This window comes from Meriones unguiculatus, chromosome 7 (genome assembly GCF_030254825.1).
Source record: "Meriones unguiculatus strain TT.TT164.6M chromosome 7, Bangor_MerUng_6.1, whole genome shotgun sequence".
Lineage (NCBI taxonomy): Eukaryota > Metazoa > Chordata > Mammalia > Rodentia > Muridae > Meriones > Meriones unguiculatus.
In genome coordinates this window covers 82882853-82909655 of record NC_083355.1, presented here as the reverse complement: position 1 = coordinate 82909655, position 26803 = coordinate 82882853, and the positions used below count along the sequence as shown (strand labels likewise).

Here is a 26803-nt window from a genome sequence, read left to right as displayed (position 1 = left end):
ACCAGGAAAATGCCCCACAAAAAAAAAAATGCTAGCAGACCCATCTGATCTGGGCAATCCCACAACTGAGACACCCCTCAGGTAACTCTGGACTGGGTCAAGATGACTGTCAGGGCGGACTAAATAGGAAAAGCACACTGCTTAAATTTAAAAAGTAGCTGCTACGCTGTAACAGATTTTTTTTTTTTTTCAAATTATAACCCTTCCAAAAACACAGAAAGGACATAAAATACATACACCCAACAGAAAGAACAGCATTGACGCGTAGGTGCTACTAAAGATGTCTGCTTCAGTGAAAAGGAGCAAGCTGGTCTGAGGATGTAGTTCAGCTGGTCCGGTGCTCGGCTAGTATGCTCCAGCACTACATAAAGAGAACGTGATACTGCATACTTAGAATCCCAGCACTGGGGAGCAGGAGGCAGGCTGCTCACAAGTTCAAGGTTATCCTCAGGTGTTACAGTACGGACTCGTGCTTCTATTCAGATGTTAACTGCTTGCCCCCTGCCCTCCTCTCCCCACTCCCCAGATTCTGACGTTTCCAAACTATCCCTGACTGGCTAAATGAATGCCAACACCTGGACAGGGCAGACGTGAAGTAGCCGGAGCTAAGCTAAGGCTTTCAGGCTTGGAAGACAGAGAGTCATGAGAAGGGAAGAGAAGAAGAAAAAGGAGGAGGAAGAGGAGGAGAGAGGGGAGGAGAGGAAGAGGGGTAAGAGACCTCCACGCAGGGAAGAACCACGAAGCCGGGAGGAATTTACTCCGAGGATCTTCATGGCTGGAGAGAAGCATCCCAGATAGAAATGGTCAGAGTGAATGTCCCGGGATGTGGGGCTGTGACGTAACGAGATAGTGTGGGAGGATAGCATCGGCCCGGACCCAGGTGAAACAAGACACATTAAAAAAATCTAACAGCCGTCTATGTCTTTATTGACATGACAGCGGGTTAAATAATAACTGCCGAAATAATTCTATGATTAATAGTAAACATTAACGTAGCCTTATTCCTTTCTACCACACTCAGCTCATATGGAGTTTGAGATTCTGTTTCAAAAAAATAAAATGTTTGTTTTAAACTGTGCTTATTATGATTCTCTGCATATTTGCATGTGTATATTGAAGGGTGTAGCCTGACACTGTTGCTGGTTATTTAGATCACCTCCCGCTGCACACTTACTGTAGCTACGAACCTTAAGCTTTGTGCCTTCTCTCCTGCTCTGTGCAAAGCCCATAACACTAACCAAACTTCCCTGCATTTGTGTTTCCCCTTCCCGAGTTCCACATGTTGAAAGTACGCTCAAAATACTTGCTGATGGACAGAACCAGTCAATATTACAATGGTCAGGGAGCAAACCTGTCACTGTATAAGAGAAAGGGTCTTTTTGCCAAGTTTTCTCAGGCTTTCCTAATTCTTCTTCTTTTCTTTCTTTTTCTTTTTTAATAAGCCCTAGGGGATTTCTTCCTCTAACAAAATACCTCAAACAAAAAGCCATCTCTGCGGCTGGGGAAACAGCACAGTCAGTGGAGTATTTGCTGTGCCAGGTGTTTAGCACCCGCCTGTGACTCCAGCACTGTGGAAGTGGGTAGTGGAAACCAAGCCAGAGGAGTGAGCCCGGGTCCTAGGGAAAGATCCCATCTCAAAAAATAACGTGGATAAGAAAATAAAATCAGGCAGATGGCTCATGACACTAGAGCCTGACCTCTGGCCCGTACTCTGGAGGCTAAGGCTGTGAGTTCGAAGTCTGGGCTACACAGCACAAGCCCATCTCAAAAAAAGGCAGGGCAAAACAAAACCAGAAGTGTATCGCTGAGGAAAAATTCTCTGTGCTTTCCTGCGTTACCTCTCAGGACACCAGCTGTGGGGTTCTGCCCTCAAATTCATCAGTTCTCCACATCTGCGCCCCCAGTTCTGACACTAACCATACCGAGTTAGTGTAAACCCCGAGAGATGAGAGCTCAGGTCCTCAAGACTGTCTTCTCCAGTTTGGCCAGTCACGACAACGGGTCTCCACCTCACCCATACTTCTTGGCTTTAACCCAAGAGACCCTGAGACCCCTCCTTCAGTCAGTTATTCACTGTGATGACTCACTGAACTCTTCTTATACATGCACACGCACACGCACACACATTTTAAAAAATGTTCCTGTTATCCAGAACATTCCAGCGGCTTGGAGAGCTCTGTATCAGGAACAGGACCAAAAATCAAATATCAGAACACAAATGCCCCTGATGTCCTCAGGAAATTGCCAAGGGCCTTAGGAGGTCTGAGCCAAGAACCATGGCAGAGGGTAAGTACATATTTCTTATGAAGGCACGGGCACGGGATAATAAGGCCCAGTTGCCATGCTTTAAAACAATATTCCCAGCTCACCCATAGGTGGGCTGGATAATCAAGTTTGAACAACACATTTCACCCACGTGTTCCGACCGACCTCCAAAAGAATCATACATAACCGGTTGTCCAACGGAGAGGGCACGAAAAGGCCACTCCGGCCTTAGCTGCTGTTTCTCATGGAGATGGTAACAAACAGGAATAAATAAAGAAGCAAGTTAAGGGAATTAAAAGCACAGCACATGGAACCCAAACAAGAAAACTGTAAAGCCCTGGAAGGATAAACAGGAAAGGGCCTGTTGCTGAGCTGCAGAGCGGGAGAATAACCAGCGGAGGGAGACGGAAAGCGTTAACACACGCTCCTGCTGCGAGCTACAAGCAAGAAAGGAAAACTAACACTTCCTGGGACAGAGATCGGCCTCGCTGACCCAGTAAGATGAGTCCAGGAAGTAAACGCACCTGTGCAGCCACTTCTGCTTCACACAGGCTACCTCGAGCCCCCCACCCCCCACCCCGTGGAAAAGCCCAGCAGGAAGGACTTCATCAGACCATCTCCACGGCCCCTCGGCATGCAGTGGCCTTCCTCCTCCATCAGCCTCAGGTCCGGCTGCATCCGGACCTGCCTCCTTCCAGATGTGGTACCTACTCTTTCTCTACGCTCACCCTCACCTTTCCAGCTCCCCTGCTCAGCCTCCAGGAAGCTCCGGTGGGGTGCCTCTATGGCCAGGTGGGTCTGCTTGGCACCCCTCCATGCTGCTCTCCACCCCAGCCAGAAAATCAAACCACACTTGCCTTTGTACCCTTGGGAGGTGTGGCTTGCTCTTCAGATCAGCATCAAGATATTTAACAGGGTTTAGGGGATCTGAGACATCCTACCCCAGAGCATCTCTCCAGACTCAGTCCAGACAGACACTTCCGGCTTCCTTCCTCTAGGACCCTTCACAAGCCTTAAGGTAACCCCTGTCTTTGACCTAGTCACCAAGTCCAGCCACATTCAGGTCTTGGCCCTGTGGCTCTACCTTGAAGGAAAGCAAAGGGGACCAAGTTTTTATTTCCTGTCACGGAGTCAAGGGGACGTTTCACACTTGCTCACGAGCTAGTAGTGCTCATCTCTGTCTACAATCGTTGTTGAAACTAAATCACCCGTTTTAGAGCAACGTTACTTCCATTTGATCCGTATCTGCTACGATCCGATCCTATTTAAAGATTAAAATATTTATATCTGGTCCTTTGCAGATCAGTTTATTAGTACCTGGTATACATAACTCCAGGTCTATGCAAGTAAATATTAGGGACTACATGAAAAACCTGATGCTACGTAAAAGAAGCTAGTCATGAAAATATTGGATGCACAATTCATTTCCATGACATGCCCAAACAGGGAAGTCTGTTGGGGGTACAGCAGCTAGACAGCTAAAATGAATGGTACTTTTTTCCTAGGTTACCGAACAAGATTTAAAATCAGATGAGGCTCTGTGAATGTCTAGTTCAACATTTCAAGCAGGTGACATAGGTGATATGTGGAATTTTTAACTATTTTATCTTCGTTAGTTGGTTTGTTGTATTTTGGTTTCGTCGTGGGGCAGGGAGACCAGGGTTTCACTGTGTAGCTGTGACCGGCCCGGAACTCCCTGTGCAGATCAAGCTAGCCTTGACCTCACTTAGAGACCTGCCTGCCTCAGTCTCCCCGGTGCTGGCATTAAAAGAATTCAACCCCACACTCAACTATTAACCTTTTTGCAGTTCTAGGGAGCTAACCCAGGGTCTTGGGCATGCTACCTAAGTGCTCCTACAGCCCATGAATTTTATATCATATTATATCTTAATAACGTTTTAAGACCTGGGGTTATAGGTGCTGGCACCTCCTCATTTGCTACCAAAGCTAATGTCTATGAGCCATGTCTGATTTTGCTTCCTGGTTTTGTTTGTTTTTTTTTTTGTTTGTTTGTTTTTGTGTTCTGGTGTTTTGCCTGCCTGTGCAAGCCTAGTGCCTGCGAAGCCAGAAGTGGGCACCAGAGCCCCTGGAACTAGAGTTACAGACAACTGTGAGCTGACGTGTAGCTTCTAGGAATCAACCCCGGGCCCTGTAGAGAAGCAGCCAGTGCTCTAACCACTGAGCCATCTCTCCAGCCCCATGATTTTGCCTCCCATTTCACCTGGATCCCAGGGTGCTTTTCATGCTATAGGGGAAATTTAAATAGTGTGGAAAGGGCAGAGGGGACATGCTGCTGTTTTTCCACAGTTCGATAGGAAATTAGACAGCCCGTGATTTCTACTTTGGGCCTTTGTATGTGACACTGGCAAGTTCCTGCTGATACAGAAGTGAGTCACGCCCCTGTGTAAACACCTGAGATTTTGCACTAAGCCCTTCACCACCCTCCCTGGAATATAGCTCCTGGCTGTCTGGGTGAGCAATCGAGCCCACAGCAGACACAACGCCCAGAGTCTGACAAACCTGAGCTGCTTAATAAATAAATGAAACAGATAAGCCAAAAACTTCACTATACTTTTTGATGCATATTTGCAACTCTTTACCACCACCTCTTATCTCAGTCTTATCAAATAAAACCAGAACCAGCTCTTGTGAAAGCCAGGGCGTGGGAGCCAGAACTTCTCCTGGGGCCAGTCCGGGTATGCCTGAGCAGACTTCTGGAAATCCAAAGACCCAGGCTGCCTGAGCTGCCTGTGATTTCAGACATGGATTCTCACTCCGGAAAACTGGCTCATCACTTGGGGCTCAAGTGTAAGTTTCTGGGTTCTGCCTTGCAGAGATTCTGATCCACCTTATTTTGGAGAACATCTCTCTAAACCTATCTGGACAGTATTACACATAGGATTCATTATTGAGACAACATAAGGGAGCAGGAAAAACAGACAAAATAGTGTGGCAATAATCCACTAGGTTATTAATCTGGTGTGTAATCAATATGTATCTGTCATCCCATGTGGATGTCCTAACACGTGCCTACAAAGGCTTGCCAGAGCCTGTCAAGTCCAAGAGTAAGGGAAGAACTCATGGTGAGAACCATGACGGCATTCTCCAAAAGCCTCGGTGTTTGGGGAGGAGATCAGCCATGAGAGCTGGGGTCCTCAGAAAATGGAGGTCTTTTATTCACTCATCCACAGAAGCACTTATCAAAGGCCTCCCTGCCTCCACCAGCCTAACCCAGATTTCACATCCCTTAGAGGAGAACTTTAAATGCAGATATATCAGATTTTTTTAAAAATCATGTTTGTTTCTTTACAATATGGAATCATGTCAACCCCATGGCTGTTTCGGCCACCATCTTTCTCTTTTTCCTGCAAGCCCAATTATTTATATATGTAGAGACAGGGTCTTTCGTATCCTAGGCTGGCCTTGGGTGACAGCTGAGGAACTCCTGGTCCCCCTGATTTTTATCTTCTCAATGCTAGGATTACAGGCGTGTGCCACACCCAGTGCCTGCAGTGCTGGGAATGGAACCTGCGGCTTCATGCACAATAGGCAAAGCATTCTACCAACTGAGCCCCAACCCCAGCCCCAAGCCCAAACTTCTCTAACATACTGCCTTGCCTTAGCTAACTTACTGCACTCACTTGTCTGCCCTCTGAGTTGGTAAGCCACAAGCCCTCCACTTAATGATCAGGTAGGCCCCTGTAATGTCCCCGATGCTACCCAGGGATCCTTCTCAGTACTCCCCAGACATCTGAAAGCACCAGGCCCTGTTTTCCCGCCACCTCCCTTCTTCACTGTGACCCTTGGATCCACGTTCACCTGGGTGTCGGGCCTTCTCAGGACACCTTCTCTGACCCACTCTGGACCCATTTCATCTCTTCCTATCTCCATCACAGTCCACCTGGGCCCTTTCTTTGTCTACATAGTCTCATCCACTCCAATGGTAGAAGCCGCCTTTACGGCCTAATGGCCCTCAAGTCGATAGATAACCTCAGTGAAGTGAACTCTCTCTGCGCCTCCTGCTTGCCTAGCTGATTGCTATCTGTTCCACAGACACCTTCCACTCAACATTTCCAACGCTGAGTCATCTCTAACCAACTCCCTTCCTCCCCTGCATGGTTTTCAGTGAGTGGTGCCATCATCTACCCCATTGCCTAAGAATAAACCTGAAAGTCTTTGATAACATCCTTCTTCCTAGCTTCTCCTTCTTCCTCCCTTCTCAGTCAATCAAGAGGCCCTGATGCCTGTTAGGTACCTTTTGAGTACCCCTTCCTCTCCATTTTAACGGTCACCTCCAGGTCAGACCACCACTGTTTCTCAGCTAGATCATCATGGCGTTCTTCAGGCAGTCTCCACACTGGTTCCCATGAAGGCGCCCCACAATGTGGCCTGGGGGAGAGGAAGTTCTGTATATGTATCTACCCAAACATTTAGTTGCTCCCTTTAGACTTAGAAAAGGTCCCACCTCTGTGTGCTTCAAGCCAATGAGAGCACCATTGCTCCACAATTCATTCATACTCTGATCACTCCACTTCCGTGATCTCATGCTGAGCCTTCCCTCTGCCCTTTCCTCTCTGTTTCCATTGCCCAACCTACTCCTCTCATCCTCACCCTGATCACATCCTAACAGTGTTCCCAGTGTAAGAATCCCTTCCCCCCGGAAACCCTTCCTGACTTTTAGCTGGGATGAGGGGACCCCCAATTTTACTCTCCCACAGCGCATTCCCCGTCTCTCTCAGTACATACCATTTCATACCGATTCTGTCTACACGCTTGTGGGGATCCCTGTAATCAAACATATTTCAGAAAAGTATGTGCCGTGTAGAACACCACGTGTTCAGTGGAGTGCCTTACACACAGCGCATACACAAAAATATGTGCTGTGAGGTAGGCACAGTGGCTCACGCCTGTACCCTTTAGCATTCAATTGAAGCAGGGGGATTGTCCTAAGTATGAAGACACCCTGGGCTATAGCAAATACCAGGTGGGTCAGGTTTACATAGAAGACCTTGCCTAGAAATGAATTAATACTTAATTTTAAAATGTTGAATAATAAATAAATCAAATCCTAAAGTAAGTTAACCTAAATTTAGAAGTATAACAGGGCCAGTGCAATAGGTTGAGTAAAGGCACTTGTGGCCAAGCCGGACAACTTGAGTTTGATCCCAGGTCCCACAAGATAGAATCAGAAAACCAGCTCCACACGAAATTTCTTTTTCATTCACTCCACATATCCCGTGATCCAGGCCGCCATGATCCCTCCCCTAAAGCACCCCAAAGGAATGCTAACTGCCTCTCTTGCTCTCCTCATGTTCCCAGGTCCCTCTCCCGGCAGCAAATGAGGTGACCTTTTGCAATATATATATCAGATCACGTTACTCCCCTAAATGAAGGCTTCCAACCCAGACACTGTAGTGAGAGCATATAATCCCAGCACATGTAATCCGGAGGCTGAGGCAGAAGCACCAATGAAGCCCCAGTGTTCTAAGCTAACCTGGGCAAGGGAGTCAGAACCTGTCTCAAAACTAAAACTAAGGCTCAGGATGGCTTCCATCCACCTCCAACCTCAGAACTGTCATATCTGTACCTGATGCGTCTCTGTGTTGCCCGGCTTTCCGATGGCAGCTCGGACAAACCCACACCCATTGCATGCGGTTTCCTTTTCTGTATAATTTTACCTTGTCTGTATGCCTCCACCTCTGAGCTTCCCTAACTCGCTGCCTCAAACTGGACAGTTTTCAGCCTCTCTGCACTGATGCCCGCTCTGATTTGGCTTGTTTTTAATTGTTATTTTTATTACAGTGTGTATGTGGAAGCGAGAATGGGGGGGGGTGTAAGCAAGAGTGGTGTGTGTGTGTGTGTGTGTGTGTGTGTGTGTATCCTGAGGATCAAACTCAGTTCCTCAGGCTTGGTGATAGACACCATTACTCAGTGAGCCATCTGTGTCACTTGATCAGTCAGTGCTAAGCTCTCCCTCTCAAAGAAGCCTCCTCTGAGACAAAGGAGTCATCTTTGCTGGGTAGTTTTATGTCAGCTTGACACAAGCTGGAGTCACCTGAAAGGAAGAGGCCTCAGCTGAGAAAATGCCTCCACACGCTTGAACATTTTCTTGATTAGTAGTTGATGAGGGAGGGCCCAGCCCATGGTGGGTGGTGCTACCCCCGGGCTGCTGATCCTGGGTTCTATAAGAAGGCAGGCTAAGCAAGCCATGAGGAGCAAGTCAGCGAGCAGCACCCCCCCATGGCCTCTGCATCAGCTCCTGCCTCCAGATTCCTGCCCTGTTTGAGCTCCTGCCCTGACCTCCTCTGATGATGAGCAGTGCTGTGGAAGTGTAAGTTGAATAAACCCTTTCCTCCCCAAGCTGCTTTTGGTCAGGGCGTTTTGTTGCAGCAACAGAAACCCTAAGTAGGACATCATCTGAGCACTATCACAAAGCCCAGCTAATTGGCTCAGCATCTGCCGTGTGCTCACATTTTTCTACTCGTTCCCTAGTCTATCTCACATACAAGCTCCTTGGGCTCCAGGCTGTCCAAAGCTTCAAAGGGTTAAATTGGAATTATCCATACTCTGGAAGTGTCTTGATCTGAAGACACCAGCCCCTCCTGGAAGTTCTGCCAGTAAAACATACAAACAGGAACACTAATTCCTACTCTTTTCTCGAGGATCCAGAGAGATAATTCAGTGGTTAAGAGCACTGGCTCTACTTTTAGGGGACCCCTGCACCCACACAGAAGCTCACAACCACGAAGAACTCCAGTTCCAGGGGATCCAACACCCTCTTCTGGCCTTTGTAGGCCAGACCCAGACATGGTGTATAGACATACGTGCAGGCAAACCATTCATACACAAAAAATAAAAACAAAGAAACTTTTTAGAAAAATCCCACTAGGCTAAACAAAAGGTTAACCTTCGATGTTCTGGAAAGACGTGAAACACTTCTCAAACACGAAAAGGGCTGTTTGAGCTCAGCATTTGAGCCAGGCTGCTACGCCTTGTAATACAGCGCCATGATCCAGCTAACCATCCCTGCACTGTAAAGTAAGGGAGAAAATGCATGACCAGCAAGGTGTGCCCAAGGGCTCCTTCCACGGCCTTCTTCAGGTTTCCATTCAACACGTCCCACAGCCTAGAATCCAGAAGAGACTGTTCGTCCAAGTCCTCCAAAGACACACGCAGAGAACTTTTGACTCTCCCATTTCTCTGGCAATTCACAAATTCTTTTCTCTACCTGAGTCAAATGACCATAAACACACCAGGTGAGGGGCGAGGAGATGGCTTAAGGGAAAAGCCATCCTCACCACAACTGAAGATGTTTGAAACCCAGGACCCACATGGTGAAGGAGAGACTCGACTCCCTCAAATTGTCTTCTGACACACACATAGACGTAAAAAAATCTAAAAAGCTAAAATAAGATACTTTTACTTAAAGACAGCAAAGGTGGAGAATGATCAAAGAAAGAGGCCTGACATCCGGCTCATGCACACACCCACACAAGTACATGCAACATTCACAAGCATGTGAACACACACCGTGAACTTCAGCTCTCGTGCACAACGTAAACACATGTGCCTGTTGAGGTGATCTTTTTGTGCATGGTGTAAAGACTGTATATTCAAACGCTGGTCTCTGCACTAGCAGAGAGCTGAATGCTGGCTTTGGCACTGTTATTCTTCGGCTGCATCGTATTTGTAAACACACCCCCCAACACCTTCTGATTGGTTTAATAAAGAGCTGAGCGGCCAATAGCAAAGGCAGAAAAGGGAGGCGGGACTTCTAGCAGAGATAGGAACCCTGGGGAAAAAATCAGGCACAAGGAGGATCACAGAGACAGAGACAGAGGAAGAAACAGGTGCCAAGACTAAAGGACGGTAACAAGGCACGTGTCAGAAGTAGATTAGTATAAAGGCATTAACTTAAGGTAAGAGCTGGTTGGGAACTACCCTAAGCTAAGGCCAAGCACTGATAATTACCAAAAGGTCAAAGAAAAGCCCGTTCTATGGGCTTTACCTTTACCAAAATTCTCCTGAATGACTTAGAAAAGCCAGACTCATTCAGAGAAACGGCAATCATCTATGTTAACAGCAGATGAAGGAAAAGAGTGTCGAATGAAACCTTTTTTAAAAATCCCTACATTTCAGAATATTAAATCACATACGTAAGCCATGAAACACATACAAATTAATATGCTGTTTTAGCCCTTAATTTCCCATCTCCATCATGACAGCCTGACTTTTTTTTCCTTACTCCCTACTTCAAGCCCAATGCCCCTCCCCCCACACACACACATGCTCTAACAACCTTGCATCTCTCCTGGGGCTAATTTAAAAGAGGATTTTTATTTCTATCAGTAATGAGTGAGATCTTTGTTAACCCACTTTAACAAGATTCTAAGCAACCCTGGCTTTATCTTGCCCTAGTTTTCTAAGTGTAACTGATCCAGAACAATGAAAGCTTATCTCCAAATTCCTTGAGAAAACAGAACTAAAGTTCCCAGAAGCCAAAACTATATGTGCTACCTGAGGGGGCAGGGATATTTTTCTTATAAACACTATTGTGCAAACATTACCAGAGTATTTTTAAGATTACAGAACTCTGTAATGCCAAAGCAAACAACATTCCAAGAAACTGTTAAAAAACAACAACAACAAAAAAAAAAACAGAGAGAGAGAGAATATTATGATTATCAGGAACTTTGTGGAAGCTTTTGGCTGTTACAGCACAACTCTAGTAGTCTGTAAAGAACTATTGTTTTCCCTGGATAGAATATGACCCAGCCAGCAAATACAGGCCGGCGAGATCACCTGCTTCATAGAGAGGAACTGAGCGGTATGAGCCAGTTAGGATAAAAAAATTAGTGCTTGAGAGCACATATCTTCTGTTACTCTTTGCTCATCGTGCCCACCCATACTCCCCACCAAGGACTCTTTCACAAAGAACAGAAGTCCTCCCCAGGAGCCTTCTACCATTCCTGTTTCTCTTCCTCAGTCACTGAGAGTTCATTCTCACAGCCCTGAAGTAGAACAGACTTTCTCCCAGACACATGACACAGCCAGAGTCCTTGTCACTGCCTCTTGTCACCCGTCACCCGTGATTTCATGCTACTCGGCACCATGCACACAGAACAACCCAGCTACTGAGGACTTGATACCCCTTCATTTTGGTTTCTACAAGTTTGGTTGTTTTTTTTTTTTAAATTACATTTATTTATTTGTGTGGGTGTGCACGCGTGTGGGTGTGCACGCGTGTGCACATGACACAGTCCACATGTGGACGTCAGAGGACAACTTGTGGGAGTCAGTTCTGGGGATCAAAATCAGATCATCAGGCTTGAAGTGGCCTTACCTAAGCCATCTTGATGGCCTCAGACCTTGGTTTTGTATACCAGAATGACCAGTTATTCAGTTACACAATTGGCTTGAAAAATCTGAATACAACTCATTAAATGATGAACCCATTTAAATGGAGTAAAAAATAATCTAGCTGCAGAGATCAGACTTCTCTACCTAGCCCTAGAGCGACCAGGGAGCAGAAGAGGTTTTTAATCTTTTATAATATGCCGTCTAGATGATAACAGTGCTAAATAAAACATTCAAACATTGTCTGAGATGGCAGGGTAACTGGGCTGAACGTGGGTCCGTAGAGGCACACGGGGACAGCGGAGCCCTCAGCAGCACCTGGGCCAGGCTACATGAAAGCGCCCTCCTCTCCTGGTGGGTGAGGTCACAGAACACGGCTCCTGCCTAGCTCTCTGGCTAAGTGAGGACATTCATTCTGTCGCTAGACGCTATTTTGCCAAAGCACTGGCCTACCCTATTTGTGAAAACAAAATGATTATATAAATAGTGCCCTTTTAGCAGCCCGTGCGTTCTAGCTGCTGGTTCAACGTGAAATAATTTAACTCTGAAATGAACAAGGGAAATGTTCAAAACAGGCCAGTCTAGCCCACAACTCCCTTTCGAATTTCTCAAGTGAGGCTGGGTGGGCAACACAGCGGCCGAGCAAGGGCTTGGGTTCAACCTCTAGTAAAAAGAGTCTAATCAAAAGACTTCTCATAATTGAGCCAGCGTAGGCGGCCACCATCCCTCATGCCATAACGTCAGTGCCCTCATGTCCATGTACTCCATGCCTTCCTTTCCCTAGACACCTGAACACTTCAGTGCTCTTCCCCTTGTAGGACAGAAAAGGCAAAATATATATCAAGCTGAGCGTGACAGCACACACCTTTAATGCCAGCACTGGAAGGCAGAGGCAAGTGGATCTCCGAGAATTCAAGGCCCTGTTCCACACAGCAAGTTCTAGGCCAGCCAGGCCTGCATAATGAGACCTTGTCAAAAAACAAAACAGGAAACCTGATAATTTCTTCAACAGTTAAGCCAAATTCCTGTAATCCCAGCACTCCCAAACGAGCAAGGAGAGCCCACACATTTGAGGCCAGCCTGTTAAGTATGGTGAGTTCCAGGCCAGACAGTGACATTAGAGGGGGCAGAGGGAAAGGAGGGAAGTAAAGAAGGAGGGAAGGGAGAAAAAGAGAGAAAGGAAAAAAGGAATAAAGAGAGAGGGAAGGGGAGGTAGTGGAGAAGAGGAACAAAGGAAGGAAGGAAGGTTGGAAGGAAGTTTAGAAGGAAGGAAGGAAGGAAGGAAGGAAGGAAGGAAGGAAGGAAGGAAGAAAGAAAGAAAGAAAGAAAGAAAGAAAGAAAGAAAGAAAGAAAGAAAGAAAGAAAGAAGAGAGGGAGGGAAGGAATAGAGAAAGGGTGGAAAGAAGACAGAAAGGATGGAAGAAAAGGAGGAAGGAAGGAAGAAGGGAGAGAGAAGGAAGGAAGGAAAAAAGGAAGGAAGGGGCAGAGGGAAGGAGGAAGGAAGGAAGGAAGAGAAGGAAGGAAGGAAGGAAGGAAGGAAGGAAGGAAGGAAGGAAGGAAGGAAGGAAGGAAGGCGACAGGCAGGCAGTCACTGCTTACTGCCCTGCTCTGAGTCACCACATTTCTGCACAGATATTTAAATTTTTCTTGAGTGCACTATTCTTCATCAGGGCATGACCACAATTTCTTCACCTTAAATGAGGGCTTGTCTGTTTTCCAGCAAAATAGACCCTGTGGCCTAATCAGACCCTTCTACTGATTATCCTTTCCCTATGTGCCACTGAGACAGGTCCTGAATGAAGAGAAAAGTAAACACACTTTCTTGTAAACAGCACCCAGAGGCCCCATGTTGCACAGAATCTCCTCCCTCCTACACTGTAAAGTACCAGCAAACACATAAAAATCTGAGCAACTACTAGGCTGTCTACATCGTGAAGGAAATCATTTAAAAAAGCTTTAAATATTATGATTGTATGTGTGCAGTGTGACATAATACACATGTAGAGGTCAAAGGGCAACTTTACGGAGTCCGTTCTCTCCTTCCGGAGATCAAACTCAGGTCGCCGGGCTTGTTCTGCGATTGCCTTTAACCACTGAACCCTCTGGCTGTCCCAATAGACTGTTAGCAATAGCCCTCATCTACATTGTACTCTATAGAAATAATCCAATCTACCATTTTTTTTTTGTTTGTTTGACCAAACAGGTAATAATTCTACTATGATACCAAAATTGCCTTCACAAACAACATGGAGCCTTGCCTTGGGAAATACATTCATCCCACACGTTGTTTTTGTTCTGCATGGAAACAGAAGTCTAGGCACTGACTAGAGTGTCTTAAGTGTCCCTGGGCTAATGCGAACTGATCCTGCCCAGGGTCGAGCTGATAATGCTATGATGTCATTCCACTCCTCCTACCCAGGAAGCGGGGCATCGACACCTTCTACATACATCATGCAAGTGCATGATCCAAGAGAACATGGGCATCACTTCCTCTTGCTAAACAGCCCATTCTAGAAAATATACACGACGCAGTTTCTGAGTCATTTGATAATTATTCTAAGCAACTTAGGAACCTGAGGGCCCCCATCCACATTCCGAAAGTTTGCTATAGATAGCATGGAATGTCTCCAACGTAAAAGCAGCTAGGGGAAAACCCTGAGCAGAACTGCCTCTTTCAGCTTGTTCTTTAGCAAACCAGACGGGTGCAGTGCAAAAGCCAGCTGCAAATCACAGCCCAGCTGCTCGCCAGCTGTGGGACTCTGGTGGAGCCTTTCAGGCCGCAGCATTCTGTTCATCAGAGAAGCAAAGATCTACCTCAACCACGAGGTTGTGAGGACCAAATGTCACTGTGTGAGGCGGATCTCTGTGGGTTTGAGGGTAGCCTGGTCTACAAAGCGAGTCCAGGGCAGCCCAGGCTACACAGAGAAACCCTGTTTCAGGAAAAAAATAAAAAAGTTGGGGCAGGAGAGATGGCTCAGAGGTTAAGCATACTGGCTGTTCTTCCAAAGGTACTAAGTTCAATTCCCAGCAACCACATGGTGGCTCATAACCATCTATAGTGAGATCTGGTGCCTTCTGGTGCACAGGCACACATGGAGGCAGAATGCTGTATAAATAATAATAAATAAATAAATCTTTAAAAAATATAAAAATAAAAAAGTTGTTGCGTAAAAGGCAGCAACTATGGGAAGCTACAGCCTCTCCATAAAACTCAGGAAGCTTAGTCTGTGTCAAGGAAGTATTATTAACTGCAATAATCACAAATCTACAAAGTCTCAAAGAGACAGAGGGAGTGGAAGGGGAGGAAGAGCTTATCTCGGGCTACCAGGGCAGCTCACAGAGGAGGCTGGGGCAAGCCGGCCTTGGGTCGGATGAGCTGGACTTCTCCCAGAGGGTGCAGCTGACTCAGAGCACACAGGCCGGGAGGACCGCAGCGCCCTAGGGAGATGTGGAGTGGGTTACAGAGAACACGTGGGGCTGGGGTGGGAGGTGAGTGTGAGAAAGAGGCAAGCACCCGGGCAGGGGGACCCACGGGCCTCGCCAAGACTCGCTTACAAGTGATGGGAAGCCACTGAAGAGAAACAGCAAAGCAGAGGACGGTGAACACAATATTTCAGGGTTTCCTTTTTTTTTCTTCCTTATACACCATGAAGCTTCTACTATAGCCCTCCTCCTACACAAGAATTTTACTCAAAAAAAAAAAAAAAACCTATTATAAATATTTAAAAAGGAGTTGTGTTTACTGGGTCCCCAGGCAACTACGATAAGCCCTTGGTCTACCACGACTGCCCATCCTCAACATGGCCGCGACTAAAATCTCCATTACACAAATGAGGAGACAGAGGTCAAACGACCAAAGCTCTCAACTGAAGCCAGAGAATCACTAAGCAATAGGGCCATTGTGAGAAACGGAATGACAGGCTACGTCTTGCAGCCAACCCTTACACAAAGGAAAATCCTTATTTGGGGTTTTATCCGGAACAGGGTCGGGTGAGGTAGTCCGCGCTAGCCCACCGTCTTCCCGCCTGCCTCCTAGGTGCCAGCTTTACTGGCGTGTGCCACCATGGCCAGCACACAATATTTAATTTTTCAAAACCTGCTGCACAGAGATGCAGTCTATTCTAATAGCTATGAATTTACATCTGAAAAGGAGCTAGTTTTTGAAAACAGATTCAAAAAGAAGATGTTTGAGCCAGGTGTAGTAGCGCGTGCCTCCCAGCACTCAAGAGAGAAAGGCTGGAAGCGCAAGAGTTTGGGGCTAGCCTGAGCTACGTAACAAGATCTGGTCTCAGAAAATAAAATCAATTTTAAAGGAAGGTTATCAGAAAGTCATTTTAGAACCTTTACAAAAGAATTTCAAAACTGGTAGCTTTTGTGGAATGTCTTAACTGTTGAATTATATTGCCCATAACTTTAAACTTTATTTTAAAAGAGTTTTACAGCCGGGCCATGTGGTGCCTGCCTTTAATTCCAGCACACAAGAGGCAGAGGCAGGCAAATCTCTAAGTTGAGGCCAGCCTGGTCTAAAGATGGAGTTCCAGGACATCCAGGACTACATAGAGAAACCCTATCTTGAGAAAAAAAAAAAAAAAAAAACAGAAGTCTCATAAATGTTTTCAAATATTTGTCATAGCCTCTCTAGTGTACTAGCTAGCTACAACACCAAGACTTATCAACCAAGAAGAAAAGTTCACTAGCTAATGAATTTTCAAAGGAGCATCAGAACTATAGTTAAGTGCAATAGGAAGCCCTCTTGACAAGACGAATTATGGATGTACATATGAGATTCACATCACTGAAATCTCACCTTCCCATAATATCATTACTGTTCCTACCTATTAGGACAAAATGAAGACAAAGTGTCAAAGGTACCGTGCAAAAAAAAAAAAAAAAAAAAAAAGACACAAAATACGTGGAAATAATGCCAAACCATAGCTAGCTTTTAAATTTAGACTGCAGATAAAGTACATATATACATAAGAAGCCAAAGATAAACAACTCCTTCCAGGATTCCTTGAAAGCAGAGAGCTGAGCTGGAAAGTCTAACACTGCCTTGCAGCCATCTCCAGTTGGAAAATACAGACAGATTTCTGAAACCACGGGAGGCAGAGAAGCCAACAGGACTCAGAGTTAGAAGGGGATAAGCTTCCCACTTCCTTCCAAGTCTGAATTTACCTTGCAGTGAAAAGTGCAGATCATCAATGCCCAAGGGAACCTGTCCGTCCTCCGTGGGATGCTCCCGGCTAGCGGCCATTCTTTGACTCGATGGAGATTAGAGCACGTCCATCTCCGTTAGAGCGAACTGAAAGTAGAAAGGGATAAAATGCTCATTAATAACTCTGCAGCTCGGCAAGTCTGGTAAAATTGCAGGAAACAGCAAAAAGCCAAGTCAACCCTCTGGAAGAGCGATGGCTCTCGGGGAGGATCTCCTTACTACAGGAAGAACGGAGTAACCACACCTTCTCTTTGAATCACATCAGGACTGTGCCCTGTGACCCATTCGGGCTCTTTGGAGCAGCTGCTGGCAGAACTCCAAAAGAACAAGCCTTGTAGGTTCTGTGCAAGCTATAAAAAGGAAAGCTACGCACTTCAAATCCAGAAGCATCCAGTACTGTGGCGAGAGGAAGGAAAGTCAACATACGCTGCTATCTTTGGCCTTTGGCTCACAAGAGTTCCCTTTAAAAACTTTTCAATTCCCTCAGCTCCTTCTCGGTTCCCTAAGTGTTGCCACTTACTGGAAATAGTAAGAGCTGAGCCGGACCAGCCTGCAAAGCGAAACTAAAAAAAAAAAAAAAAAAAGACATCAGAGTGACTATTTTGAAGAATGTTACATTGTTTTCCCAAGGACTTCTGTTTCTATACTTTTCTCTTAGCTCCATCTTGAGTCTTTTTTTTTCCCTGGTTACAAGAGGCTGAAACAGGGCCTGATACATCATCTAAGGGTGTACTCGGTCACTGAGCCTCTTTACCTACTGAAAGAATCCTCCCAATAAAAGCAATTCGTAACTCACACCACTTAAAAAGATATCGTTTCATGTATAAGGACATCACTATTCACCTCTGCAGGCCGAGAATAAAAGGTGAGTTCTCTTGCACACATCATCAAATAACCAAAATCAAACTAATCAAACAGAAAATGTAAACACAGTTCTGTGAGAACAGAACTAATGTACAAGCTGACGTTAGACTCTGCATATTGGAGCTGACAACATAATTCAGTATGTCTTGGGTTCAATCCCCAAGACTATAAAGAAAGACTCTGTATACTAAATATTTGTAAAATCCTTTAACTTTGTATACACTAGCAATTTTTTTCATGAGAAAATGTTAGAGGGAAAACTAAAAAAGAAGTTTGACACCAGCAGCTAATCAGTCGTACTAAATAGTAAACAGACTAGAATATGCAAAGGAGAAAAATCATTACACAGTTCCAAACCCCTTCCATCCCTTTTTTGCCAGTGTTTATTTTCCAAACCCTCCAGTCATTACATCTCTCATGAATCACTATGTTAAAAGATTTTTACCTACCAAACACACTCTGTTAATAATTGATTTGTTTCTCCTTTCAGCAGAGATCAGTCAGGAACGGCCTGCTGTTACCATGCTATTCTACCAAGCTGGTTCAGACTAACAAAAGGAAATGCTGTTCATTAGTCCACAAGGGCCAGGGCCCTGATGGCCAAGGAGGCACGGGTGTTCTCAGCCTTGTCACAGAGCGAGGCCCTCCACTACCACTTCTCCACACCCTAGGGCCCCCAAAGCCCAATTGCCATTTCATTTAAATAGCAGAAAAAGTGAATTCCAAATGAATTTCCTAACGGGGACCACTGTTTCATGTCAGGACTGTTTTTAAAGAGGGGAAAGGAATAACAGAGGTGCATGCCATTAATCCAAGTACTCAGGAGGCAGAGGCAGGCAGAGCTCTGTGAGTTCCAGGTCAGCCTGGTCCACAGAACTAGCTCTAGGACAGCCAAGGCTACACAGAGAAACCCTGTCCCAAAATAAATTAATTAAAAACTTAAAAATAGCACCCACATTTATAGCACTTACTATCCACCATATATACAGAGGCATTACTTGAAGCACTTTGTATATGCAGCTCCTCGTGTGAGCTGTAGTCCATAACTGTCCCCTTTGCAAAGGGGGACAAAGCAAAGACTCAAATATGATAAAGAACTGTCAAAGGACACACAGGTAATAAATGATGGCACCAAGAGCTGAATCCAGGTGGCTGGAGAGGTGGCTCAGTTAGCACTGTTTGCATTGCATGCATGACGCCCAGAATTCAAGCCTCAGCACCCCACAGCACCAGACGTGATGGCATGTACCTATAATCCCAGGACTGAACAGGTAGAATCAAAAGAATCATAAGTTCAAGGTTACCCTTGGCTTACACGGTGAATCTGAGGCCACCCTGTCTCTGGAAAAAACAAAAAAGTCAAATAAACCTACACAGCACCTGGGAGGCAGAGATGAGCAGATCACCTGTGAGTTCAAGGCCAGCAGCTGGTCTATAATGTGAAGTCCAAGACAGCCAGAGAGACACAGAGAAACCCTGTCTTGGGGGGAAAAAATGTGTAAACAGATATATTACTTATAAAATGTGGCTAAGTTATTATTAAACAACTGTGGCCTGCTTGTGCAACAATCTCAGAATGCCTGTGCTGGTTCTGAAACCTCAAAGCACAAGCAAATCTCCCTTTTAAAAAGAAATCTTGGCCTTTGCTCTGGGTTACAAAGGCTAGAATGTTTTCAAATGAAGAAATGAGTTGTGAAAAGGATCTACTTCTAATAAATGAAACTACACGACTTTTATTCTCTTCGTTCTGTTTACCTATATTTTCAGATTTTTGAGTGACAAATGTTTATTTCTGCCTCAGTGAGAACATTCTTATTTTCATGAAACTGGGAATGAAGCGTTGTGTATAGTTCAGGATCCATTCTGCTGTCCGCATGCTATAGACCCTGTCTAGATGACTGTAATGAGAAAAGTGACAGAAACAGTATAAGGAAAATCACTCTGAGGGGCCGAAGGTACAGACAGGCAGATCCCTGAGGCCCAGTCACCAGCCAGTCTGGCTGGATTGGTGAGCCCCAGGTTCAGAAAAAGATCTGCCTCAAAATATAAATTCAAGAAATATAGAAGATATCCTGTGTCAGCCGCTGGAGTACACACACACACACACACACACACACACACACACACAGGCACGTATACAAACACACATGAAAAAAAAATCTTCAAAGTTTGTCAATTTTTTTCTAGAAAATACTGCCAAAAACCTTTCTGTTGGCTAAAGGGACTCTTGTTCTCTCATTAATAGACGGCTCTGTAAGAATCGCTGCCAGACTAACAGAAATGGAAGAGTCTGAATGTCCACGGTGAGGAGGAGGCGGCGGTAGCTAGCCGGTCTTCAGGAAGGTAGAGAGGCGGGTTCGCAGATTATCAGTGACTGAAATGCTAATATTTCCCCAGGAACACTTCCCTGCTCTTATGCCCTTTACCTGGTTCCCGGGAACCCTGAAGGATGCCCCCTCAAGTCAGTCAAACGAGAAGGCTACCGACAGTCACTGAGTTATTGGGCTGGTTCTGTTTCCAAGCTCATGGCCAAACATTGCTGACACAAAGTTAATACACAGTTCCTTCGCCTGTGTATTAACCTTCAGGCAGGTCAGCTGGTTTTGAGGCAGGGTTTCATTATGCAGCCCTGTCTGCTTTGTGGACCAGGCTGACCAAGGCTGCCGCAATCCCCTTGCCTCTACCTGTCAAAGGCTGGGTTGACAGGCAAGCACAATTGCACCCAGCCATGTTTACTGACTAACTCTCCTAGTTACTTTAAACTGTGGTCATCATCGGACCAGAAGTAAAACCGGTGCAAGTTTCCAGAGCAAATACAACTGCTCCCACGTACTTTATCCATGACAACTCGGGAGAGCAGAGGATCGACTCTAGCGATGCACTGGACTCTCAAGAAAGAAGCAGGTCCTAGTGATCAGGTTAGGATGCTGCTGAGTTAGGATCTCACAACAAAGCTTTACTTGCCACACCTATGCCAACCGTGCCCCTGTGCCAACAGTGTCCCTGTGCCAACAGTGTCCCTGTGCCAACCGTGCCCCTGTACTACCCACTTAACCAAGATTAGAGCATACTGAGAAACTGCGGCCTCTCCCCTAACTGCCTCCCATGGGCCTTGACCATAGCCCGGATCTCTGACCGGCATTCACACTGCTGGAGTGATAAAACTGTTACGTAAGTGGATGCTACAATTCCATCTAAAGCCACTTGAAACCAACAATTTACAAAGAAGGAGCACTATCAGATGCTCTGCAGCGCATAAATGGTTATTACAAGCTGTAATTTTTCCCCTTATGTTTTACATTAGGGATTAAACCCAGGGCCTTGTGTTCGGCCCTTCTTAAGTCAGCAGTAAAGCATATAAACTAGTCACCACAGTAAAAGTAAGGAGAAAAACAAGAAGAACTGGGGGTTAAGAGATGGCTCAGCAGTAAGAGCACTGGCTGCTCTTCCAAAGGACCTGGGTTCAATTACCAGCAGCCACATGGCAGCTCACAACTCTGTGTAACTCCAGTTCCAGGGAATCCAACACCCTCATACAGGCATACATGCAGGCAAAACATCAATGCATATAAAATAAAATTAAATTATTTACAGGGGCTGGAGAGATGGCTCAGTGGTTAAGAGCACTGGCTGCTCTTCCAGAGGTCCTAAGTTCAATTCCCGGCAACCACATGGTGGCTCACAATCATCTATAATGAGATCTGGTACCCATTTCTGGCCACAAAAATTCTCACAAATGCTGGATAACTCCACCTAAAGTAGTCAGACAGCAGCTACTGAGGGATGGAGGGCAAGATGTTAATTTCGTGCCTTGAAATTGTTTCAGGGGTATAGATATTCAGTTTTGCAGGACAGGTTCTAGAGGCGAATGTGGTGGGTGATGGCCACACGGAAATGACTATGTGCTTCCCCCCTCTGTACTATGAACATTTAGAAAGTTATGACAAGAGCCAGCATTCCAGAGGCAGAGGCAGGTAGATACCTGAGTTCAAGGCCAGCCTGGTCCACAGAGTAAGTTCCAGGACACCCAGGGCTACACAAAGAAACCCTGTCTTGAAAAACAAAACAAAAAGAACATCACGATGATAAACGCTGTTAATAAATTTCTAAGTGAAATGTTGCCAGTCTATAATCTGTATCACACTCTAGGATAAATAAAATACTAGGATAAGAAAACACCATTTCTGGACAGGTAACACCATGGTAAAAAAAAATGCATGTCCTATGCATTCACTCTCAGAAGCCAAATAAGGAAGCAAAACAAGAAGGGCTGGAAGTTCGGCAAAACAGAGCACTGAGAAAGAGAAAAACAGGATAGGGCTCTCAGACAAAGAAGAAAAGAAAGTTTCCCAGGATGCACAGGGAGAGCTCGGGGACAGTGTGCAGTGGGTGCTGGGGAAGTGGGGATTAGGAAGGAGGGAGAAAGAGATGGGGAGGAGGATCAGACAAAAACGGAATACACTCCTGACAGGCTGAGGAACTTCAGAGAGGAAACTAGACAGACTGGAGGAGAGGGTTAGCCGTGTCAGTGAGCAGCTCAAAGCAGTCCCACCGTAAGCCCTCAGAAACTTTGTTTATAATTTTTAAACTATTTTTAATTGTGTATGTGTGTGTGTGTGTTCACATGTGTGTGAACACGCTTGCAAACGCTCCCAAATAAGAGTGGGTGCGCTCACAGAGGCCAGAGGGATGGGTCTGGAGATGAAACACAGGTGGTCAGGTGGCTGGCTGTAAGCCACACCACATGAGTATGGAAACCAGTCTCAGGTCCTCTGGAAGAGCAGCAAGCGACCTTAACTGCTGAGCCATCTCCCCGGCCCTCCCTCTGCAGCCTCCCCACCCCCAGCCCTCTTTCTACCCATCGCTCTCCAGTTCTCTCTCACAAGCTTATCCATCCCAGGAAGATGTTACCAAGAACATACTCGTCTGAGGAGTTCTGAGGGAGAGCTGGGTGAAGGGGGCTGGCATGAGATGGCTTCATTTTTTTCTTTTTCTTTTTTTCTTCTTTTTCAGGAAAATAAGCAGAGGGGTCATCTCTGGGGAACAGGGGCAGCAAGGATGGGGTACAGCACTTGCGAAAGGAACAGTGCTCAGACAAGGCCACAGTGGGCAACAGGAACCAACAAGCCAGAGAGGTAGACGGGGCTGAGAAAGCGGCTGCAGGCCGGAGCTACACAGGCTGCACGTGGCCCCAGCAACATCCTGAAGCCGGGGTTTGCACGGGTGCCCTCAGCCCAGAAACACTGGCCTCTACCCTGAGCTAAAACACAAGCAGCAGCCACTCCCGACCTAGTCAAATTCTGCCAGCTGAAAAGATTGCTCTGCGATCCTCCATAGCTACAAGGACCTCAGCGCCCATCCCTGGCAGAACTGTTCAGAGCAGCAAACGCTGGATATGAACTAATCCTGTTGGCGCTTCACACACACACACACACACACACACACACACACACTCTGCAAGACTATTCCGCATCCCTGTTGAGCAACCAGCAGCAGCAGAGAACAAAACATATTCAAGCCATCATGGGCACTAAGGAGAAAGGAGAAGTTCACTTACATTAGTGGATGTAAGTTTTATTTGCTTTTAATTGTTTACATTCATGAACTTATATTCGGGGAGGGGTGCATGTGGAGGTCAGCTGACAACCGGCAGGTTCTATCCTTCCACCACGTGGGGCAAGGCTCGGGCCATCAGACTGGCGGCAAGCTCCTTCACCTGCCAAGGCATTTCATCAGCCCTGGATCTGAAGTCTCATGGGCGTTAGAAATCACTTCTAATTCTTAACACTGGAATTAAAACTGATTTAAATGTCCTTTTCCCTTTTTGTTTTGTTTTTTTGGGGGATGGGAGGTTGTTTTGTTTTGTTGTTCTGTTTTTTGGTTTGCTGAGACAGGGTTTCTCTCTGTAGCCCTGGCTGTCCTGGAACTCACTCTGTAGACCAGGCTGGCCTCGAACTCACAGAGATCGGCCTGCCTCTGCCTCGAGTGCTGGGATTAAAAGCATGTTCCACCAGCAGCCATTCCACTTTTTCACGGCAACAGAAGCCAACTGAGGTTACGGAGTGGGGTGCCAAGGTGGAGAGCACTTGAGCAAGAGCCGGAAGGTTTGGCTTTCATTCCAGCTTTGGCGCTGACCACGGGCCTTGTGCCAGCCTCTGCCTCTCGGGCCCTGATTCTTCAACTGTGACATGAGGGCAGCGATCTCGTCTGGGCCAGCACAGACTTCTCGGTTCCTGCCAAAGAGTCCAGACCAAAGTTCGCCAAGGCACGCTTGGAAACACTGGGGTATAAGCAACCCCATCTGCGGTGGAGGGCCCTGTTCTCCGAGCCACCAGGACTCCAACCATGCTATTAAAGGGCTCTACAAAAGAGAGACAGGGATGGAGGGAGGGATGGAGGAATGCAGGGAGGGAGTGTGGAGGGAAGAAAAGAAGATGTGGAAGGGGTAGAAGAAAGGGCAAGGAGGGAGGGAGAAAGAGGGTGCTGGATGGCCCACAAACATCTATTCATTGGTACTTGTAATGATACCCCTAAAGGTCTGACCATTGTAAGGGGTGTGCTTGTTCATGTGTGTCTGTGTGTGTGCGTGACGGTGTATGCGGGCATGGTTAATACTGGGTGAACGACCCAAATGCAATTCAATATGCCTTTTTTTTTTTCAAGACAGGGTTTCTCTGTGTAGCCTTGGCTGTCCTGGACTCACTTTGTAGACCAGGCTGGCCTACCTCTGGCCTTTCTCTGCCTCCCTGAGTGCTGGGATTATAGGCACGTGCCCACCACTCATCGCTCTAACACACTCTTAAAAATACATTGATTCTTTGAAAGTTCTGGATATGTACATAATTTGTTTTAATTATATCCTCCCTCCCGCCCTTATCCCTCCTCTCTCACTGTGACTCAACTTTTTTCCAGCAAGGTGTGTGCAGTGTTCATGTGTGTATGGGGGGGGTGGCTAGGCTGGCTGATGTCCTATCTCTATATCCCTAGCACTGGGATAAGAGACACACGCCCAGCTTTTTAGGTGGCTGCTAGGAGTCGAACTCGGGTCCTCAGGCTTGTACAGCAAGCCCTTTGCCAGCCGAGACCTACCCCCCACTCCGTCACACAAGCAGTTTTACACATTTCCCTTGTGTCGCCTTTCCCCACTGATGAAATTCTCAAAAATTTCAAACAGTAGTCTCTCCAAAGATATTTAAAAGAAATATTTCTAGAATTGAAATGTTTGACATCAGATAGCAGCCAAAAAAATATGCTGGCTGTTAAAACGAGAAGCTTGTCACTGAAATACATTATTTCGCTAGAAAAATATTTGCCCGTTTTAACGACAGCTGCAAGCATAGACTCACACTCAGAAGCTATTCTACGATCCTCAGCAAAGGCAGAGTGTCACGTGCCTTCCTTTTGGCCCGGCACTACTGGAAGGGACCCGAAATCCACGTTGCTTTCTTTGACACAAACACTGGCTGCTGCCGCCCCGGGACTCACTCTTTCTGTCACTGTGTCCCTCACACAGAGAAAATTAGCAAAAGCAACCTTTCTCGTAGGAGCTTGTCTTATACATAAGGAACACCGTGGCCCTAGATCGTACGGACGTGAGAGGCCAGAGGATCAAGAATACAGCACCCCAAAACTACCCTCTTTGGAATAAAGTGAGCTAAAGGTGACAATCAAGACCAGAAAAAGCTTTACAGTCGGAGCCTGTTACCCTTCCGTAAAGACAGCTTGACTTATGAGGACACTCCCAGGGGACGGACGGATGGCTCAGCAGTTACAGGTCTAGTTCCCAGCACTCGTGGTGGCTCACAATCATCTGTACCTCCATTTCTGAGGACCCAACAACCACTTCTGGCTTCCGCTAACACCAGGAACGTTCGTGACGAACACACACCCGTGCAGGTAAGACACTCACACACATAAGAGTAAATTAATCTTCGATATGTTTAAATATAAAGGTGACTCCCCCCCTCTGTTTCAGAAGGAAGATTCTGATTGGTTCTTGAGGATGGAGCTTGACCTCTAACCGCTGTGAGTACAGAGCATAGTCCCTTTCACGTTCCCTAGGGGCCTCCCTTTCTCCTTTGTCTAGCCTCTTCCCCATTTGGTCATCTTCTGGTGAGCGTGTCTTCGAACCCACACCCACATCCACACTTTTGCAGAACTTCTCTGCACATCTGCCCAGCGTAAGGGCAGGGTCCTAGGTCACTGGACCCTGGGAGGGTAGAGGGGGTGTGGCTAATTCACAGATTTTCGGAGGGCTGGAGAGTTGGCTCAGCGGTTGAGAGCTTGCCCTGTTCTTGCAGAGATCCAATGCCTTTGGCCCCACCGGCACTATGGGCTTAGATTTTCCAAAAACCTACTTTATTTAGGGTTCTTAAGTACCCCTACTTCTCTTCCGACAGCCTGACACTAGTTAGGTTAGAAAGCAGGTTAGCAGGGCAAGGGGCACAGACCTCTCTACTTAACTTCCTGCTGGTTAGGCATGTTGGGTTTTGGGGAGCAATTCCAATTTAAGTCATCTGTATTCCAGGAAGTCCGCTAAACAGCAAACCAGCAATCCCGCCCATACAGCAGCAACCTAGAAGTGTTCCCTGGAGCATTCTTCCCTAGCAGTGGCTGAGAGCAATGCGAAGCAAAGCAAAGGAGCCAAGGCACGTGAAGTAAAGATGCAAAGATGCAGAGCAATCTCTCTTTGTTTCGGGGCTATTTCATACCCTCCCAAAGTCCATACGGAATGCTTTTGGGCTGACAAAAACCATTCCCCCCACACACACAAGGCAGTCCCCAGCTGCCCCATGGGCCTTTTCATTGGGCTGTTTTCAGTGGTGGGGGGAGGGGACAGGACACAGGGTGGGTGGGAAGACATACCCAAAACATTTCCATATCCCACACTTGGGATCAAAACACAGACATGCTTACATCCACTAAAGGACACCTATGTTCATATGCTCGTCCTTCCACACAGACAGTCAGACAGTGAGACAGACCAGGCAGCCCCCCCCCACACACACACACAAACACACACACATACTCTTTAAAATATTAAGTTTGCGGCCCAAATGAGGTGACACCTACCTTTAATCTCAGTATTCAGGAAGCAGAGGC

General features: G+C 46.4%; 1 protein-coding gene and 1 long non-coding RNA gene across 4 annotated transcripts in view; one reads left to right on the top strand and one right to left on the bottom strand.

Moving 5' to 3' along the window:
- Positions 1-26803, bottom strand: part of Syne2 (spectrin repeat containing nuclear envelope protein 2) — a 302588-nt gene that overhangs the window by 242083 nt on the left and 33702 nt on the right. For all 3 annotated transcript variants that reach the window (XM_060387664.1, XM_060387667.1, XM_060387666.1), the window contains exon 2: positions 16798-16924. In XM_060387664.1, the coding sequence (XP_060243647.1) occupies positions 16798-16876 (79 nt within the window). In that variant the 5' untranslated portion in view covers positions 16877-16924. The remainder of the gene's footprint in view (positions 1-16797; positions 16925-26803) is intronic.
- On the top strand, positions 25079-26353 carry LOC132655436 (uncharacterized). The gene is made up of 3 exons (XR_009593247.1): positions 25079-25597; positions 25677-25726; positions 26229-26353. It is a non-coding gene; the product is annotated as an uncharacterized LOC132655436 (long non-coding RNA).